The following is a 13823-nucleotide window of genomic DNA, read 5'->3' on the forward strand; positions in this document are numbered from 1 at the left end:
TAATTTTCCACTTACTGGAGCATTTATGGGAAGGTCACTGCACCCAATAGAGGTAACATTACAACACAGAAGAACAAAAAAGTCGGGACAAAGCAAAAAATCACTATGGAAATGTGAAAGTAAATGCTGATAGTATTTTTTTTTTTTCAAAAATAAGTCTGAACCTGTGGACACACTAAGCAAACCCTCAAAAATAGTTCTGTGGGAGATTGTTATATGGTAGGGTAAGTATAAAGGAGTCATATCCAGTCTGAATCCTTGGATAGTTTAATGAAGGTCAGGTTTAAAAATAATTGACGTGAGCAATTGGATGACAGAATTAGAAAACATAGTTGGTTTTGGGTTGGCATGGTTTTCTCTGTATCACAGCTACTGTGACTGCAAAATGAAGTTTGCACGAGCTCAGCATGGTTTGTTGTGTGTGTGCATGAACATCTGATCTGTGTCAGCAGTTCCTCAAAGTGACTGCTACAAGGACAGCACGCTCAGTGGACTTTGAAGAGCTCAAGATTCTTCCTCCATCTGTATTTTAAATGTACCACATAAACCACATGCAGACTGTACATGCCTGTGCTGCCTTGTGCATCTGAACATGCTAGTGCCCCAGAATTCACTGTTACCTCTGCCACAGTGGATCTGCTTTCTTTTAAAAATGTTTGTACTTCCTATGACTACAAAATACTCTTGGAAACATGAACTCCTCCAAACTCATGGAGAGAGTCCTCTGAGAAGTAAATTGCCACCAAGTTCACTCAGGTGCCTGTGGGGTCTACACCTCAGTACCCAGAGAACTGTCTTTTTTGCAGGTTGTCACAAAATTCAGTGCTTTGTCATAGCAAATCAGTATTTTACTGTAGCATAGTGTGATAAGCCAGCTTGTAGTTCCTCCTTTCTTCAGTTTCACTCCAGAGCAAGGCTAAATGTGGTCCCATGTGGTATTTTAGTGGGCTTTTGTAGGGCATCTGTCAGTAAATTGAGCATAGGTGTCGTAGACAGCAGCCTGACAGGTCAGCTTTTGGCTGTCCTGTACTGCTTTTAGTCTGTGTCCCTGGTTGAAAAAGCCTCATGTTCACCATTATGATGGTCATGCTTTTACATCTGAAAGTCTCAGAGAGAAGTTGTTCCTGCTTTACTGGAGCACCACAGTCACCTGAGGGGCATGTTTTCTTGGAGCATAAAGCCCTGACTTTTATCTGTGAAGGAATAAGTGGTGTGTTGGAGATGTCAGCAGAAGCATGTGAGGTTAGACTAGCAAGGTTTTTGATGTGTACTGCTCATTAGCATTAACAAAATTGACTTTGTGTTCAGGCCTCACCATTGTAGAGAAGCTGAATTTCTTTATGAACTCCATCAGCCCTTGGAGTTGTGCTGAGCACATGGCTTGCTTCTGTGCAGTGTTTTGAGGTATTGCAGGTACTGTAATTTGCTTTTAATGGACTTTTTCATTGATTAATTTTGTTGCAGCATGCTCCATTTCCTAATGATGGACTAAAGCCAGTTGTGTACCATCCTATTTTAAAAACTGATCTTGTTCTTTGGGCTTTTTTTTCTTATTTATCCAACAGGGTGGTCTGAGTGCCCAAGCTTTTGTTCGCATCGAGATAGAAGATATTAATGACAATCAACCTGTTTTTGAACAAGACATCTATGTGACAAGCATCAGCAATCACACACAGCCAGGAGCAGAAATCATCAATGTTGTGGCCACAGACAGAGATTCAGGAATATTTGGCATTGTCACATATGAATTGGTCCCAGGAGAATTTTCTTCTTTTTTCACAGTGGATACATCCACAGGTACTGTATGAGTCTATGATTCAGAAAGGTGATAATTATACAAGATCTATATTTTCCTTGATGATGCTTTGTGTATTTGGAGCCATGTCACACAGGTGAAAATTAGGTTCTGATGGAAAATAATTCTAGAGGTAGGGGGAGGATTTAGGTTTAACATGAAACATTTGCAATCACTGGAATAAGCAGAAAATGGAAAACATAGTACATACTAGCACAATGAAGGACAAAAAAGCATGCCACTTATCCACTCTTTTCAGCCCTAAATCTATTGATCATTGTAGGATATAATAAAACATTACCTTTTTTTACAAAAATATCTGCATTTCTGAAATTCTTACAGCTTATTCTTGAAGAGCAATAAGCTACCCTTCAAGACGTTCCTCCTTTCATTTCTTCTCTGTTTCAGTTCTAATCTTCCTCTATACTGTGCCAGGATAAGTCCTCATTCTGCTCAGTCTTACAAGGCATATTTGCCTCTCTGTTTGACTCAATGTTTAGCTTTGTAAGTGATTGACTAAACTGAAATTGCCATTTTTCTTGAGGGCCAGCCCTTGCATGTGAATGTATCCTGATCAACAGATGGTCATGGCACAGATTATGATATATGTTTATATGTTTTAAGATCTTTTTCAACTGTGATACATGTGTGTATATATTAGCTCTTTGGCATTCAAAATCTTGCCAGGTTCTGTTCTTTCAAAATGCTGTCTGTTTTTACACAGTTCCCAAAACATTCTGATGAACAGAAGAAACTAATCTTCTTAGGAAGTTAGGCTGCTTGTCTTGGCTATTTCAGAATTTATTTAACTGTGGACTTTAACTACCTGTCAAGTCAGGTTCTCAGGGGCATAACTGATGTCAAAAATACGTAGGTCAGTCAATAATTAGGGAGCTGGATCTCCACAGGCATTTAACTGGTCATTTTAAAACTGTCCCATCAGGCTTGTTGAAGAGAAGTGCCCCTGTGGATCACATTAGCAGCACTGGCTTTGCAGCAGCCCTCTGCTGAAAGAAAGCCTTTTGTAAAGGCTTCTTCCTTGGATTGTGACCTTTTGGCCTCTCTTTCCAGTTTGGCACTTTGTATAGGAAAAATGTCATGCTTAATGATGAAGACTCTATAAGCTTGTGAGTTACTATTACCTCGTGGATCTATCATGGTATTTTATCAAAAGCAGACCAAATTCAGGGTGAAGTTGCTTGAGGTCATTATTGCTGACATTTCATGATGAGAAAAGCTCTTAGGTCAGACACTATTCCCAGCATTATAGTGCTTGGAATCTGATTGCACTTAATCAGATCTCCTGGGTAATTCACAAGGTCAGACTGTGTCTAATTTTAACTTATTAATATTAATGCTGTGGGCTTTTTTTTTTCCTGAATACACTTTTTCCATTTATATTCTTCCACATCTACTGACAATAGGGCTTATGCTGAATCATAGTGAGGCAAATGATTTTTAAACTATAGAACTAAGAAAAAATGAACATTTTAAATAAAAACAAAAAAAACCCAAAAAAACCCACAAAAAACAACAAAAAACCACATTAAAATTGCCAATATATCACATAGAATTTTTGCAGTCTTTGAGCTTGAAAACCTGTTTGGTGTTCAGAGAGAGATGAAACAAGTGGCTCACTGTTAGGGCACAGAGGTTTTGAGCTCTTCCTCCTTACTTCTTGTTGCAACAGAGACGTTTTCCAGTGCTCATTGTGCTAAAGCTGTCTTCATATGCTCTGATATATGGCCTAATTTAGCTGTGCCTCTCTGAAGGTTATGTGAGGGACTTCATCTAGTTAGCTGGACTGCATTTTGTGGACAGAGGACAACAGACAAGTATGTGAAAGAACAGGCATTCTTCAGGAGATGGATGCTCAAACCAGAAAGCCAAATGAGATGATATTACAGTTTGGTCTCTGTTTTTCTGATCTTATGTGTGTGCAGTCTGTTTCTCTTGTCTTCTGCATTTTTTCCCATTTACAGTATGGCATATTCTGTTTTATCTGGTCTTCTCATAATTAGAGGACCTAAACAGAAGGACAATGATGGTGTTGGAGAATTCTGTGGATTTACCTGCCTGATAAGTTTTATTTTTTAAAATAGTTATTTTTTTCTCACTGATAGAGAATTTAGAAAGGAGAAATTAAAATGAGTGCATTAGTAATTTTGACTTACTATGTTAATTATAACCTTTAATATTTTATGTGGACAGATATTTTCAGTATTATGAGATTCAAAATAATTAGTGGCAGTGTGTCACATTACACTATGATCCATTAAAATAATATGCAGGATAATGCTCCTGTCCATGACATATGCAATTTCTCTCTTTTTTTGGCATTTTCTTTTTCTTGGCATGAAAATTTATCTCACTGTAATTTTCTTCAGGGGTGTTTGTTGAGTGCTGCAATTAGAATACTCACTAATTTTTTTTTTAAATTTTTGGAAGATAAATGGATAAAACAGTAAAATAACAATTGAAAACCAAATTCTCCACTGCCATGTCTTGCTTCTGGCTCTTGTTTGCTAAAGCTCTTAGTTTTTCTATGAGCTGTGTTCAAAATATCCTACCAGCTGGTCAACTCCTCACTATGTAGAATATAACAATACTGCTTTTGATACTTAGATATTATGAGGTTGAAGCACATCCAGGCTCTTTGAAGGGGCTCCATGTTTTGTTTCAAGTACTGGGACATGTGGATGTTGTAAATAGATAAATTCACTGGGAGTGGGAAGGAACATCCTTTCATTGACCAGACAGACATTCCACTGATTTTTTGTTTTCAATTCTAAACAAGATTTTATTCATTATATTTGTTTGCTGTTTTAGCTTTTAGACACTGCATTTATTGTTTGCGATATGCTCTTGTCCTCATAAATAAAATTTATTGTGTTTCCATTTTTGAAAAAGTTGAAGTGTTTTTCATTTGATTGATGATAGACTTTCCACAAGAAAAACCACTTTAAGAACTGTGTAACTAGAAAAATGTATGGATAGGAAACTATAAACCAGCTAGTCTGCTGGTTCGTGACTCTTGCTATCGTTTGTTTCTAGTGTTGGTGTAAACAACATCTTGGCTTCATTATGTTGCCTTTTGTAGATATCTGATCCATGCATGATCTATGAACAGTACTTGTGAATTGATTAGAACAGGGCAAGTTGAAGAGCTCTTCTGGCTAAGAAACTGTTTGAGCTATGTTTGTTTATTTCCCCATTGTTACCTAACAAGCTGTCTGAAAGACAGTGTATTTATAGTTATGGCTGAGCTGGTAATTAAAAATGTAAGTCACAGGATGCAATCATAAGTGTGGCAGAAAACCTATGCAGTGCTTGACTTTAAGACTTTAGGATTAACAACTGAATTAGTAAACTTCCATTACAATAAAAGCATTAATACTTACCTTCACCCAAGGGCATGTAATTAATTTTTCCATTGATCGTAGTGATCCCCTTTTCGAGAGATTGGTAAAAAGATGGTTATCATCATCATCATTGCTCTGGTTCAGGGAAGTTGTTTCAAACCGACAAAATTAATAATAGTCCTTGAAAATTATTCTGGACCAGTGTGACTTCATGTGTCAGTCTTCAGGTAAACAGTCTGGTCTGTTCATAGCCTTAAAACAAATCCCCTGGCTAGTCCCTGGGTGCAGAGAAATCTTCCATGAAGGCTAAGCAAAAGGCAGCAGCCTCTGGTTTGTCTTCATGTAAGTGTATTTGTTATTTAAACCTAGCATGAAAACCACGTAGAGAAAATATCATTCACTCAGTGTATGTTACAGCAGTTTCAGCATTTAATTTAGCTTCTGTTTCTTTCAAATCTGTAAGATATTTAGGCTCATGTTTCTGTGATTCCTACCTAAATTAGATGCCTAGAACAAAGGCTATGCCCTTCCTTTTGTGTATTTTATTAAGAATGTGTCTGTCAATATGGCTGATAGACCTGGGCTGGATGCCAGGTGCCCAGCAACATCACTCTATTACTCCCCTCCTCAGTTGTGCAGGGGAAGAAAATGATGACAAAAGGCTTGTGGGTCAAGAAAAGTGCAGGGAGAAATCTCTCAGCAATTACTGTCATGGGCAAAAGAGACTCAATTTGAGGAAATGACTTTAATTTATTGCCAATCAAATCAGAGGAGGGTAATGAGAAATAAAAACTACATCATAAAAGATGTTCCCCCCCACCCCTCCCTTTTCCTGCACTTAGCTTCACTCCCAATTTTCTGTATGTCCTCTGGCCCTGGCAGCGCAGGAGGATGGGGAATGGGAACTGTGCAGTTCATCACAGATTGTCTCTGCTGGTCCTTCCTCCTCACACTCTTCTGCTCCAGCACAGGTCATTTCAGCAGGGTTCAGTCCTTTAGGAACAGAATGATCCAGTGTGGATTTCCTGTGGGGTCACAAGTCCTGCCAGCAAACCTGCACCAGTATGAGCTTCCCATGGGGTCACAGCCTTCTTTGGGCATCTGTCTTCTCCAGAGAGGGGTCTTCCCTGGGCTAAGGGTGGATCTCTGCTCCCCTGTGGACCTCCATAGGCTGCAGGGGGACAGCTGCCTCACCATGGTCTGTACCACCTCCTGTAGCCCCCACATGGCCAAACCCTTGGCACATAAACACAGTACACTGAGATACTTGGAGATCTCTCCATTGACTTGAGGATACTTGGATCACCCTTTTGTTATAATACTTTCTGTTACTTATTTAACCAAAAAAACATTTTGAGGAGAACAGACAAGCCTTGTTGCAAGAACTTGTTAGTAGTTGAACATTAAAAAAAAAAAAAAAAAAAAAAAAAAAAAAACCAGCACAGAACTACAGCTCCTGCAAAGTGAACATTCTTTTGTGGAAATTTTGACTTGCTAAAAACCTACTCCCTTTAAGATGCACTCTGATTTCTTTTTAACAGAAGAGCAAAGGGCATCATGTGACTAAAATGTCCTGTAAAGGATGTAGAGCAGCCTAGGAGCTTAGTCTGTTGGTGAAGAATAAAAGGATGAATACACCTAAAGATCATGCAAATTTAAGAATATAAGAAGTACCTTAACCAAAAGTCAAATTCCATTCCAGCATCTTATCACTTTAACAGTGCCCAGTAATGGCACTGAAGAGGAAGAGGAGTTGTGTAGAGCTTGTACAGAATAGTGCCTCATTGGTATATGTTTCTTGTGGCAGTGTATATTTCAGTGCTGTACTACTTTAATTATGGCACTATAGAACCATATGTAAATGCAATTTAATGGCAAACTAACTTACAATAAATTTTGATTTGATTCAGAATAGATTCATTCCAGTTAAGGATGTTGAAAAATTAAGTTTTATTTAAAAAATAGAATTGTTTTTTAACTGCTGCATGTTTGGAAATTTTAATTGCTTTATTTTTATTGCAGTACAGGTTGAAAAGTCATGTTGAAATACCAACATTTATTTTTATGGGAGAAACCCCCCAAAACTTTGCTTAACTCTATGTATTATACAGTGTTTAATATATTGCAGATTTTACTAGGCATCAAAGTAAAATGGGGATGCACCCTTTTTAAAGAAAACAAGGCCCATATTTATGATGATTGATGATGTTTTCGTATAGTATTGTAGGAAAAAATACTTTATTTTTAAACTACTTTTGGCATTTTCCTACAGCATGTAGTACATTTGCTAAACATATGAAGATCTTCACATAAATAACATTTAAAATTTGGAGTGCTTTATTTTGGAACATTTTGAGGCCACTTCTTTTTTTAAACTGCAGTTTCTTTAATTACTGTCTTTCTGATCTGTCATATGATATTGATAGCATATTTGGAATGCTGCAAATCAAAGTAATATGTCTGAGACATTGGTTTAGCACAGTAAGTTTTCACCTTTGAAGAACTTTGTTTGAGTTAAATCAAAAAAGAAAAATTAGTGGTCTCAGCTGACTTATATGTGGGCATTTACCTTCATTGAGATCTCACCTAATGACAAATTTACCATAAAGAATGCAAAAAATAGTATATTGTCTTAGAAGCACATGAAACTTGCTGTAGTAAGTGTAAGGGTGCAGATTTTGACCCTGAAAGAAAGTTGTGCAGCAGAACAGAATGAGAAATTATCCATACTGCTAGCTCCTAATGTATCTTTTTGTTTTTTTTTTTTTTTTTAATGTATAAAATCCAACAGAATCAACCATCTACAAAGGGAAATATTCCAATTAGTTATGTGCCAAAAACTCAACTATGCAATAATGGAGTGTACATGAGATTATTGTGCATGAAACAATGCAAAGTATTAACAAAAATACTCTAGCCCACCCCCCTTTTCTCCTAGTTAAGCCACTGTCAGACCTCAGAAACAGAAGAATCCACCAGAAGAGGCAAAGAGTGAACTTCCATGGCATTGCACAGATGATGTGGGCTGATAAAAAAAATTGTGAAAAGGAAAAAGTTATGCCCATTTTAGAGGAGGGGAATAGTGTGATTTTTATCCACTAAAATTTAGATGAGCAACCCTTTTCTTTGCTAGAGACTGCAGGGGTCTCAGAGTACAGGACATATTTACTGTACTTTGTGTTCTCAGTTAACCTAAAGAAAAGAAGAAAGTGTCAGGTCACACCAAGGGAACAGACAGCTGTGGTACAGTGTTAGAATGAATGTAGCAGGGAAGTGTGTGCAGCAGAAAATTAGTCCATGTAAATGAAGGGCAGCATCTGGAATGTTTTTTAATGCTCTTAATATAAGAACAGTAAATATATCTTCTTTACATTATAGCAGGCTTCATTCTGTATCTGTCCTGATATATCTTTTTGTACGGTACTTTCCAAAAAATACCATCCCTGGTTGCCATGGCAGTTGAGTTTTGTTTCCAGGTTATGCACTGAGCTATTTTTGGATCTAGAGGCTGGCAGTTTGATTGAAAAGGTCCTTGACTAAAAAGACGTTTTTGGAAAACTTTGATAAGCTAAGCAAGGAAAGGCGACCTCTTGAGAAGGTGTGGCAGAGTTGGAGCTGTGCAGATTCTGGGGGGAGGTCTCTGCCTTTGTCTTTTAAAATACAGCAGTTTACCAGGCCAAAGTCCTGCCTGCTTACTGGTGTAAGCTTTGATTTCTGGATGGACTTGTGTTTGTGTGAGTGTTCACCTTGTACACAATCAGACAGCAAACAAGCTCTGAGTTACTATTAGGTCAGATTTAAGGAAATAAACCAGGGCAGAAACAAAGATAATCTCCTTGTGCCAGCATATTATATCTCTTCAATTATCTGTTTTACTGAAAAAGTAGAATTTTCAGAAGGAGTTTTCTTGGTGTTGCTTATTTGTTTGTTTGTGGTTTTTTTAGGGAATAGTTATTTAAACATGTAATAGTACAAAATAGAGAAAGCTAGGAGGCACCTGATCTTCTAAACTGGCAAACTGTAGTCTCTAGGGACATAAAATTTTGCATCCCAAATTACAAGACTTTGTCTAAAAAGCACTTGTGTAAGAGAAAACAGCCTAGATGATACAAAACCATTCTAGTACTAAACTCATTTTGTCTAAATCAACATTAGAGGCTCTTTTGATCAATATTAGAGGCCAGTGCTCAGGTGGGCATTCTGTTTGTGAAGAATGGAACTACTGTAATTAGAAAATCATATTTTATGTGTTGATGAATTTTTCTTAGCTCACTAAAACTCTCTGTAACCTATAGTATTTGAAATAGTAGTGTCATGCTTCTGGGGGAGCTGCAGTGTTAAGACTGCTTATGTTACTTTATAGATCCAGGTACTGGTTTGTTATGTGCAGACTCCCTGACCAGACTAAGCAAATTCTTGTGATTAAACACAGGATGTTTATATAGTATTGGTTGTAGACACTAAGTCCTTTTATATCTATTTCTCTTTCTAAAATGAAAACTATGAATTGAGCACAAGAATTTGCTACAGAGGGGGCAGTGTTGAAAGCATCTGCAGTGCAGGGGTATGAGACCTGTAAAGTACAAATGTAGCTAGAAGATTGATATGGGTTCAATCAGTTATTTACTACAAAAACATTCAAACACTGAATATTTTCAAACTGAAGAAGTCCTCTTCTTTGCTGAAATGTAAACCAGCATTTGTGCCATTAAAAGTAAGCTTTTTAAAGACTTTTCATATGAGGTGAAGCTGTTTGTATTACAGTAGGTAGATTGTAAATAACAATATAATTCCTTATTAATTCCTTCCTTCCCCTGGCTGTTATTAAACCAGCTGTTCAGTGTTTTTGGCAGTGTTGCTATGGTTACCATCAAGCATGCAGCTTCACTAAAAAAGGTGCATTTTAAATACAGGTGAAATGCTAAAGCTGGAACCTGTATGCAGTGTCAAGATGACAACATAGGCAATGAGCTGAATAAACTTAAATAGAAATGCAGATAGCAATGCAGCAGAACCACTATCATTCTTCATTAAAACAATGCTAATTTTAATGTTAATGCAAAATGCACACCTCCTCACTGCATTGATCTTCTGGAGGATCACCCTGTTTGTGCTCATCTTGAAGCTTTTTTCTGACACATAAAAAGCAAAGTTGTGCAAGCACCCCTGCACTAGGAAGCTGCTGAGCTAGGGTGGGTGCTCTGGGCAGATCAGTGGGTCAGGTCTGACCTGCACAGTAGTGAACAGCAGGTCCAGTGGCCAGCTTTGAAGGTGAACTGGGGTGAGGAACCATTTGGACCTTTTGGCCATCTGCTTGTTGTCTGAGCTGTGTCAGGTGATGCCAGCTGGCTCATCCTAGGTTATTTGCTGAATAAATAGTGCTATCATTTAAAGTTTGTTGGGGTGTTTGGTTTCAAGGGCTTAGCTAACACCACTGGTAACTGTAGATTTGATTCCTCTTGCCATGTTCTAAAGTTGTTTTTTATTTTCAAGAACAATGATATAATATTAGAAGCCATTTAAGTATGCATAGCATTGCAATCCAGACCTTGTTACTGAAGTTAGTGCATCCTGATTTTTGTCTTTGCAACACTTGACCAAATGTGGAAAACATTTGGTTTGCCTACAAATGGCTATATAGGGCTGATTTTTGTTTTGCTTATGTGAGAACCCTGTGCAAAAACAGATTTTCAAAGTGCTCAGATGGAGATGTGTGTGGAAATCCTATTGGGTTAACCAGTATGATTTTTTCCCATACAAAAAGTTCTTTTGGTGAGTGAACCTACTTTGATGCTGGATGCTGTTGTAAGATTAGGACTGAACACAGGATCATGAATATAATAAAAAATGTATTTTAAAAGAATCATTACATGTGGATTCCTGTCTCCTGCCTTTAAGTGTAGAAAAACAGCAGTTGACCCACTTGTGGAATAAGGTGCACCTCCACAAAAATAAGAACAGCAAAACCCCATGAGAAATTTTGTCATTGCTAGAGAATGGTGGGTGGCACAGAGTCCTGTCCTTCATTAGTGCATTTGCACTTTGTGGGCGAATAGGCACAAAGTGAAGAGCAAGACTTCTTGAAAGTTTCTGCTCTACTATATACAGTGAGTGAGGAAGTATGAAGCAGATGAAAGAGCTGGCAGTCATGATTTTGCTTTCAATAGTACTAGTTCTTCCCAAACATTCAGTCCTCCAAACCACTGTAAAGATTTCTGCTAGCTCTTGAGCACAGATTGTCCTGCAGCAAAACATCTGTGAATTCCAGCATGGCTGTGCTGACCTGCCTTGGAGCAGAGCTGTTCCCAGACTACATCCTGCAGTGGCAGTTGCTAACATGCATCCAGCATTGCAGGTTCTGCCTGAAATCTGTATCCAGATCATATCCAGGCAGCAGGCAGTCTGTAATCATGCTTTTGATTTATAAGGGTTGGGATCTGCAATCAGTTATGCCCATGCGGATCTAGTCAGGAAAATGAGATTGCCAAGGGGTGAATGAGGCTGGGTGTTAATGCTTCATCTGGTGGGTAATTATAGGATTGTTCACCTGTGAAGCAGAATTGATTCCAGCTCTCTGTCATGCAGAATAAGGAATTAACCAGAGCTAAAATCTTCAAAGCACTGCAGTGATATAGATAATGATTTGAAAAATGGAATGTTTTTAAAGGCAGCAGATAAAACTATTCATTTATATGGTGAGTCAAGCCATAAGAAATGTGTCACTTTTCTTGAAGTTGAGCCACAGTTGTGTCTTTGTGGTCCTTTGTTGGGAGTTTTGGTAAAACATTCCTTGCAGAGGAGCTGTCTCATTATTCCCTTTTCATTGTCAGTGTTTATAGAAACTGTTTTTCATAATGGAAGAACATATTCTGTACCACAGCAACCTAATTGTCTTTTAAGTCTCTGAAGCCTTGAATTGCAGGCTGCAAATGATTGTGGTAATAACAATAATAAACCTCAATCTTAATTACAGAATGGGGAAGAAAGGAAAACCATGATTCATCTTCAGCCTGTTACTTAATGCAACATGCCTCTATTGAGTTTGACACACTGAGCCTGTGACTTTGACAGTTCCTGCTCCTTGCAATTTCCTCTGTTTCTGCCTTTGCAGTGTAGTACTTGGGCGCCTCCTGCACCCTACTGCAGCAGATGAAATGCACCCAGCCAGCCTGCTCTCAGGTGTGCTGGCAGCTGCTTTTGGCCCAAGTGGTCCCGACTGTCCATTTTAGTCACAGTCTGCTGTTTTACCTAATCATACAGAAAGTGAAATCCCAGATGCTGCTTTCTTCTACGGCTTCTTTCCCATCATGTGGTGCCATAGTAGAGCCTAATGAGGCATGTTCACCAACATATGGCTGAGCTATCTCAAATGTCTCTATAGATTATGTATCACCAGATGCAAAGCTAATGCCCTGTCCTACAAATGCTGAAAGAAACAGAATGTACACAGCTAAAAGTCAAAATGAGTTATTAAATTTCTGCATACTACAGTTTTTGAGGTTGGAGGGAACCATATGGAAAACACATACTTCTTACTTGGATTCTGCTCTTGTTCTTATGGTGTCTTGGTCCTGCAAAAGAGAGCTGAGTTGGCAAGATGTACTTGCCTATTACCCTTTTTCCCTATGACACAGCAAAAGAATGAAGAAAGAAAACAAAATATTTTATTAATTTTCTTTTTGCTTTCTGTAACTCAACTGGCATGGAGTATGCTGCAATATGTGTAGATCAGCAGAGAAGGAGCTTTGGTTCTGAAATATTTCTGTTCATCAGGTATTCAGAGCTTCTGGAGCAGAGCTCTGTTTGCTCCACCCTTTGCCAGAGGATGTTCTGAAGTTTTTAGTTGCTGCTCCGAGAGTAAGATTTTCAGTTTGATGCTTTATTGTAGAAGTTTTCCATTTCCAACATACCTCTTCAAGTATCTAAAATGAGAAGGATATATATAAGATATATTTATGATGTAATATATGATATATATTTATATCCTTGTCAATAGAAAAATATCCAGTTGGAAAATTAGTAACATAGTCCATTTGATTGGTTTAAATTAATTGGACAGAAATTATGTTAAAAATCCATGTATATGTTTATCCTCTAGGGAAAAATAGTTAAAACCCTCTTTCCTTCAAGCTACAATTGCTCAAATTACCTCAGAAAATACCAAAAGTTTATGTCCTTGAAGGACTACTTTGTTGAGCTGCTGAAGTAATCATAAAACTCAACCATCAGAAGAAAAAAAAATTTAAAAAGCCAAAGTAAGGTTGTTTCTTAGAATTGCCTCAGTTGTTAGCAAAGGGTTGTTGCTGTCAGTTGTTATCAGTACTGAACCCTGAATCTGTCTGTATGTATCACTGTTGAGCTTTTAGTGTGGTTGTCACACTGGAATAAGCTTTCCTTTTTGTTAGTGAAAAGCATTTTCCCTTGATCCTGAAGACCCTTTTACTGCATTTTAAGCATGTCAAGACAGTTTATTGTATTGTCCTAGCAGCATATTTGGAAACCATATTGCATGTACATTTGAATATTTATAAGAATTTTATGTATTTTCCATTTTTCTGCTTAAAAATGGATTGTAGAAAACTCACCCTAAATTCTGAGAAGATATATTCTCATTGAATCATTCATTGATTCTCCTAAGACATTTTGAGCTAACTCTAGTTTTTCCC

The 13823-nt window shown here is 37.7% G+C and overlaps 1 protein-coding gene across 1 annotated transcript in view; it reads left to right on the forward strand.

Moving 5' to 3' along the window:
• Positions 1 to 13823, forward strand: part of DCHS2 (dachsous cadherin-related 2) — a 104249-nt gene that overhangs the window by 47961 nt on the left and 42465 nt on the right. The window contains exon 3 of the mRNA XM_068189196.1: positions 1566 to 1797. Within this exon, the coding sequence (XP_068045297.1) occupies positions 1566 to 1797 (232 nt within the window). The remainder of the gene's footprint in view (positions 1 to 1565; positions 1798 to 13823) is intronic.

The sequence above is a fragment of the Anomalospiza imberbis genome, chromosome 4 (assembly GCF_031753505.1).
Source record: "Anomalospiza imberbis isolate Cuckoo-Finch-1a 21T00152 chromosome 4, ASM3175350v1, whole genome shotgun sequence".
Classification (NCBI taxonomy): Eukaryota; Metazoa; Chordata; class Aves; order Passeriformes; family Viduidae; genus Anomalospiza; species Anomalospiza imberbis.